Genomic DNA, 7,811 nt, shown 5'->3' with positions numbered 1-7,811 from the left:
ACACATATACCTTGATGACCACAACAGCCCAAATAGATATAGATCAGGATCCCCCTGGATCTGTTCTTCTAAAGAAGCAGGCTTCTGGGCCATTATTTTGCCTGGGTATCCAGGGGAACTGTAAATCCTTCATAAACAGCTATAAATGAGCAAAGCAACTCAGCAGAAGGTTTGTGAGAAACGCTAAATACATTTAAACAAAAGTTGAGATGTCTAAAACTTAAGTCATTTGTGAATTCTTAAATTCTACTTAGATGTTTATGAATACAATTTCGGCGCAAATTAAAATTCCCTTTAATAGAAATTGTGCTTAAAATCCAATGCAGGTTATATCCACAGAGTTGTATATAGTGCCTTATTCCACACAGTGACATTAGACAAAGATTAGGTTTGCAGCTGTCTTTCTGTTTCGCCTGTCAGAAGTAAACCAGAATTATCTAAATGAAGAAAGTATCTAGAATGCTAAAGACTAACCCTATTAAAATACATAAAGCATATTAATTTATGGAGCCCAAATAAGTAGAAATAATGAGTTTTAATAAAAAGTGTATCTATTGTAAATAACTATCCAAGCAAAATTAATCTTTTGGGGCAAATGGATGGAATACATATAGCCCAGCCCAAGAGAAACAAACAAACAAACAAAAATTGCTCAGAAGCATTGATGCATCTTAGTAAGAGATTAAAAAGTATAGTTGCACCGTCAGTAAGATCAGGAAAGTGCTGCAGTGTTTGTTCTTTGCTTTACAGATGCCATTGCAGATCCCAGGATTTCAATAAATCTGTGCACGTCATGGAAAGAATTGTAGAGAGGAACTGGGGCGACACGGAGAGCATTGGGTTCCCGAATGTCACACTGCAAAACAGCCAATAAACATCTAGCAAATTAATATAGCTTCATATTTGTTTGCCAAACTCCAAAAGCAGCAAAGCTAACATAAAGTTTGTGCTCCTGTTATAATGCTGGCCAAATGCAATGCTTTCTCCCATTTCTGGCCCATATAAACTGAGAATAGAGGGGAAAGATGGAGAGCTAGGGTTCTTGGTATTGATTTTTCCATGGTATATTTTACAGTGCAATTCTATATATGTTTACCCAAAGAAGTAAGTCTCATGTTTAATGTGGCTTGCTGCTATGTAACTAAGTGTAGGGTTGGGATGTTAAAATCACAATAAGCCTTTTTTTTAGAAGGGAAGGTAGATACTAATTCATGTTTTGCCATTCCAAGCTGAAAAATCAGAGGGACAAGGGGAAGAGAAATTAATACAAATGAGTTATTATGTGATATTTGGAAACTAGTTGCTATATGCATCAGAATGTTTTCAGAGACCTCTGAGCTCTGGCATAGTCACACCCTATGCCAGAGGACAAGGACCAATGAAAAAATAAAGGAATAAGAAATCCCATTGCTTTAGGAGCCCAGATTGTCATTTCCTACACAGGGAAGGTGTAGGAAACTAATAGTCATGTGTCTAATCAGTTAATACTGATTTTCAGGATTGGTTTCTTAAAAGAAAAGGGAATTGTGGTGGTGGCCCCCAAAGACCTGCTGTTCTAGAATGTTGGTGCTCTGGGATTCTGAGAATTCTTGTGAGGAAAAGGGATTGTGGGTGGGAAATATAGTGGCAGTGGAGAGCAAGAATGATAAAGTAGGGAAGCTGCCTCTGATTTTGTGCATTACATTATCTTACAAATAAGTAATAGCTGAGAGACTGTCATGGCAGCATATTATTGAAACACATAGGCACATACCGCCCTTTCAAATGATACGTTAAGAAGCCATTTCTAGTAGATTGTAAAAACATCTCACTTTTGTTTTGTCAGTGGCTAGCAAGATATGAGGAAGGTGACAAGCGGGGGCCCCTCTTTCCTGGGCAGATGCCTTCACAGTTTCGTTTCCCCTTCCATAGCACACAACTCCTCTTAATCTTAATGCTGTGGATTTGCTTCAGATCCTTTTCTCCAACTAGTCCCTTCTTGCCTCAGTTTTCCATTTCCTCTGTCTTCTACTCTCAACTCCTTTTGAACTACACTCTCTTCTAACTACTCAGCCCATTACTCACTCTTCTGCATTCTACCTTCAGCCTCCTTACCTCTACAGTTCCTGTTTGGGACCTCTCCCCAGTCTTTAATCTATTCCTGTGCAAGATTTTAATCCTAGCCCAACTGGCAACTTTCTGTTCTCTTCCAGAAGCTGAACTGCAAACTGTTTAGTTCTGTGAGCGTTCCAGGCCATCACACCAGCTCAGTTAATCAGTGCCACTACTATAAGTCCAATACAATATAGACAGCTTCAAAAGTGATTTGAATTAAGCCTTAAAATGCTCAAGATAGTCAAGTGATACCTTTTCTTGCATGCACACATTTATTTTTGCTGGGAAGTCTACAATAAAGGTATCACCTTATATATTTTATTTTGTTTGTCCCCCAGGGCAAACATAATAACACCACCATAAACCAATTTATGTGTTTTGAAGAACCATATCGGTATTCTGATTCCCCCTCTTCCTTCTGACCTAAGCAGCGGTGAATAGAAGCAATTCTAGAATTATCACACAGCCCACTATCTTTGTTAAATAAAGCAATGTGAAGCCTTGGTTACTTACAGCGACACCTCTTTTTTCCAACTCTTTAAAAATATCCTTAATTGGAACTGAAAAGACCAGTGTGAGCTGGCATCCTCTTTCTTCAATTTGGGAAGGTGTGATTATTCTTACAAAGGGCTGCTCGGGGTCATTTGTATCTTCACTATAGTAATGCTTTATCAAATATTCCAAGTAGCCAGTCAGAAGAATGGATTTCCTTCTCAGGAGTTTCATTGTAGTTTGACCAAATACCTATATTTAAAATAAAAACAGACAACTACATCATTGCAGCAAAACAAAGAGAGCCCAGACAAATATAAACTGCATCCTTCTCTACAAAGCCTGTATCCTATGATCTACTTTAGCTTTGCAAAAAGTGACTTTTGAGTATTGTAAGATAAAAACTTAGTACCAGAAATAAAGCCAGTCATTTTAATGAAAGTAGATATATCTGAACCTGAGTGCACAAGAGCACTCATATGGTTGGGAAGAACATTTGTGAACATAAATGTATGAATGCCGGCGTGAGTTTCATTCTCAAGCTGTCCAAAATATGCAGATGCTGTGCTCAGGAGAAAAATGTTTTCTCTCAGTAATCCTTATAAGAGCAATGCAAACTAGGTCAGAAATGTTATCCTCATAGTACAGTTATATTTAAAGACCCTTCTTCTGGTCCCCGTTTTGGCTGATGCGAGATGGGTAATGACTGGTGATAGCGGCTTCTTGGTGGTGCTATCCTAGGGAGATTTTCCTGGTTCTAAGTCTGTTCTATTTTTTGGCACCAAGTAAAGATCTTTTCATTATCATCTAATGAAATTGTTGTTTCAATCTGATTGCTGTAGTTCCAAGGAAGAACAGACGCATCCCTAGAAAGGAACGACTAGGGATGGGAGAATCTTTCAGTTTATGTTCTTCTCTGTTTCTTATTTTTCCAATCTTAAATTCATTTCTACACATTCTCACATCACTCTGAATTTTTTCTTTAAATGTCATGAAAATTCACCAGAATTGTAGTGTGAATTTCTACCTAATATACTCAATGTAAGCAATCCTGCCTAATATAAACATCTTCCAAAGCAGTTTCCCCTAATCTAACACATTTTCTCTTATTTTTGCTAAAGTTTACATTTTTATGCACACTTGACTCTAGTACATGCATTTTTTTGCATATACATTCCTTAGCTGAAGAACTGTGCTGCAAAATTTGGAGAAGAGTGAATTTCAAGGATGGCCGTGTTCCAGTTTGAATATTGTTTCGGAAAGCAGTTAGGCAGGTTTGCCTTTAAATGTGAACTGAACTGAATTTCTCCCTCTTCCCTAGGAACAGCATAAGGCGATTGTTTTTTGGAACTTGTACCCTACACTGCTTGGAGGATGGCCTTGAGAATAAGAATGCCACCAGTTTAATGGCACTGAGACTTGGGGATGCACAAGGGGGTAAAAATATTGTGCGCCTTTATGTAGAAGCTGCCTACGGTTGCAGAAACTTAGGGTTTCTTCTGCAAGATTAGGCCATATAAAGTCTATTCACTTGTGACTTTGCAAGGGGTGTGGGAATGCTGCCAGGAATAATGTCCCCACAACAAACATTCTCCCCTTGCAAAAGGCAAGAGATTGTCCTTGCTGTGCATTCACACTTACATTGCTTAGTATTTTCTTTAGAAGCTGTAGCCTCTGTTTAATGCATCCCAGAGCAAGATGGGAAACAATTTTGCAAGCCATCTCTTGCCAGATACACATTCTATTTCACTGTACTACAGCAATTAGCACAAGGGAATCCTGACTGTGCCAAAAGAGGAACACAGGCGCAAAAAGGCAAGTCCATAGAAACTGATGAGCTCTCATTGCCTTTGACCCCCTGCCGTGGGCTAAATGGCTGCTCCCCCTCCCCCTTATGAACAGCACCATCTGGGTCAGAGCGGAGAAGCATCTCTAAGGTCACATAAAGTTTACAAAAATACAAGAGATGTTTAAGGACAAACAAAATGAATTGCCAAACAGAAGAAAAAGTATTGCTATGCCCCTTTGCAATTTTTCAGAGCAGGAAAAGCAAACAGTAAAATTACTGATAATTCTCTGGCTTTATTTATTTAGGGCTGATGATAGCATTTAGAAAATTATTTTTTCCCCAGATGGATTCAGAATGTCCCTAACAGACAACTAAAGGCTGCAATGAATACAAGTACGTTTTAAAAACTTTGAATGTTGCAGGTTACAGAAAGTTATAAAATATTATTTTTCATTCAAATATGCATGCACTAAATTAGCATCTGACAGAAATCAGCATGTAAGTGGCATTATGAGTCAACATCATTATATAATCCCATCCTGAAGACTGCTGATGGTTTTCTACAAACAAGCCAATTTCAGGAATCATCACAGAACACTAGACATTCTGTGCATGGAAATGACAATTGATAGAAGTCTCTCTTTTAAGTTCTGAGAAAATATTTTCCCCCTTAGGAACTCACATATGAGAAGGAAGTTGGGACAATAATGATTCCCTATCTCAAATATTGTTCCAAGATACATTATCTATTTCCATTGTATCTGTATTGGACGCGCACTTTACTTCCTTGTAGAAACCTTGCAGATTCACAAGCGAAACTTTTAGAACACATTTAAATTTTGCATCTACCTTCATTTTGTTCTCCTGTGCATCAACTAATAAATCAAGCAAGGGAGCCATAAGATCTTATTCTACATTATGGGTGACTGCTAGATGTATGTCAAGATACAAACATCTGTGGTCACATGCCTGGCCTTTTGGTACATAGTCCAGGTTAGTCTGCTAAGCAATGAACAGAAAAAATATATAGGTATCTTAACAACAATTTGACTTTTGGATTAGAGGATACAAAGTTATTACAATCCCCCTAGAGGGGTTTCGGGACATTACAAGAACGGTCGTAAGTGGAAAAATACTCCAGGATTCGCACAGGACTTGTTATCTTCTGGGAAAGCTGCAAAACTGAAATAGTATTTTGTCTACAGAGGTGTTTACATTAAAGGAGACAATAGAATTTTCTATTGAAGAAAGGAAGGGACTGGATGTAAGTTTTTGTTCCTGAACAACAAACCTCTGTAGAGATACCAGATTTCTGAATTAGAACGTTTTAGCAGCTGAACAGGACAAGAAACCTGAGAAAGTGAGGAATAAGAAGAACAAAGGACTGACTACGACACGGAAAGAACAATGGGAGGAGTGGTAAAGATCAAGGAAATTAAAGGCCTCTGTTAGATTGGACGTTTGAAGTTAAATATTATTAAAATTAATAAATTAGAAGAAAACCGGCAAGATGGAATTGGGGAGAAATCTGGCCAGGACTTGAGACCTCCAGGCTCATAACATATAGACTGATGGACATGGGGAATTCAAACCGGGGAGGGGGGGGGAGATTTGGAATCCAAAGGCTGTGTAACCATCTTTTGAATCTTTTTATATCTTTTATTTTCTATTTCTTTATATAACTTACGTATGTCATTTTATTTTGATTGGACGTGTTTAAAAAAGGGAATTCGTGGAAAGAACTGGGGTGGATCTTGGGGAAAATCTTTTTTCTTTTCTTGTTAATGATGTGGGACGGTGGTAAGATTTGTACAATTCAACTTGGATAGTGGGTTAAACAAATTAAGTTTCAAACTGGGAGTGAGAGCTTGTAGAACCAAATTAATGAAAGGGGAATACAGTTGGGAGGGGGAGGGGGGGAGTCCCAGAAAGTAGGCAATGAAAGTAAGGTTTTAAGTATCTTTTTTTCTTTTTCTTTTTTCTTTGTATTTCTATATTTCTGGAAACTTTAATAAATATGATTTTAAAATATATATATAGGTATCTTGAAATGCAAGTGAAAATGACCCTGGAAATTTTATGAGATGAAGCAGTCTTACTTTGTAGCCATTATAAGAATGGGGGAAATGACCTAGTGACTTGGCACTATGTGTCTAGTAGTGTTAAACATTCAAAATTAAGTGATGTTAAGGAAGAGCAGATAGTTGTGATCCAAGATATGGCTAGTTCAAATTAATATTTGTAAGTCAGCCCCATAAGGCTGAGATGAATATTTTGAATGCCCATTCACAGCTGTGAAAGTTGGGACTGTTTTGGCTATTTTTCTCCATTGGGCATAAAATAACTATTTTCAGGAGAAAGGGACTTACTGTGAGAAGTGATGTTGGCAGCACACCCACCCTCTCCACACAATTTCTTAACTTTAAACATACTGTACTTTTGTTGCCACTGAAAGCAATGACAATCCAGACAGCACATTCCTTGCCTGGGACAATGTACTAGGATACTGTTGGGGGAGAAGGGATGGTGACATCTACTACTGGCAGCAGCAAAATTATTTTATAAAGCAAGAAGAGGGGAAGGGGCACTGCTACTACTTTTCCTATAAAATCCCAATGCACCAATCCCCCCTTACTTCTGTATTTTCTTCTTTCTCTTTGCCCACAGCGCCACCCTATTTTCACTGGGAAAACATCCTTAAGGGACTTTCAGCTCACCAGTAGCTGTATACGACACCTATCTGACCTCTTGATTTCTTGCCAAAAAAATAAAAATCCACATGTGAACACACAAGTGCTGCTTTAGTATAAGTGACAACTAGCTGAAGACAGGTTCATTATTTTAAAAAAAGAATTCATGGTGCTAGAACATACTTCAGCTTTGTTTTAAAATTAATGCCTGTCTCTAGCATTCCATCAAGATGCTACTTCTGCTTTCTCCTCCTCCAAGCAAGTTATGTGGCACAAAATTATTATTATTATTACCCTGACCATATGACTGGGTTTCTCCAGCCACTCTGGGGAAGGGAAAGAGTGGCATTTTTTTTGAAACCATGGTAGAGGCAGCAACCAGGCAAGAATTCCAGTGTTCTCTTCACTGGTATGCTACAAGCAGATGTTAAGGCTGGCAGTATATTCATAGCAGTGAGATCATCCTTTTTATATTACATTAGTCTTCAACCAGACTTTTTGTTTAACTGTTGTATAGAACACAATGTAGGTTAATACTACACAAATTGCTTCATTTGTTTGTACTTGATTTGTCATGAAAATGTAATTGCTCACCTCTAAACTAGCATGGAGGGCGCACACCAATAAAATCGAAGGGTTTGATAGCCGAAATCCATTGATGCCAGGGCTCAGTTGCAATTCTGCAAGATGAACACATTCTATTAGATCCCTAGCTTTTGTTTGTTCCCAGAACGAAGAACCAATCA

The 7,811-nt window shown here is 38.1% G+C and overlaps 1 protein-coding gene across 6 annotated transcripts in view; it reads right to left on the bottom strand.

The window, feature by feature from the left end:
- Positions 1-277: 277 nt before the first annotated feature.
- Positions 278-7,811, bottom strand: part of KYNU (kynureninase) — an 84,544-nt gene continuing 77,010 nt past the window's right edge. For all 6 annotated transcript variants that reach the window (XM_083494840.1, XM_083494844.1, XM_083494843.1 and 3 more), the window contains 3 exons: positions 7,660-7,745; positions 2,608-2,838; positions 278-856 (listed from right to left, as the gene is read on the bottom strand). In XM_083494840.1, coding sequence (XP_083350966.1) covers positions 713-856; positions 2,608-2,838; positions 7,660-7,745 — 461 coding nt within the window. In that variant the 3' untranslated portion in view covers positions 278-712. The remainder of the gene's footprint in view (positions 857-2,607; positions 2,839-7,659; positions 7,746-7,811) is intronic.

Source organism: Podarcis liolepis, assembly GCF_965112155.1.
Source record: "Podarcis liolepis genome assembly, chromosome: 1".
Lineage (NCBI taxonomy): Eukaryota > Metazoa > Chordata > Lepidosauria > Squamata > Lacertidae > Podarcis > Podarcis liolepis.
Note: the sequence above shows the minus strand (reverse complement) of the source record. Positions and strands in the feature narration are given on the sequence as shown.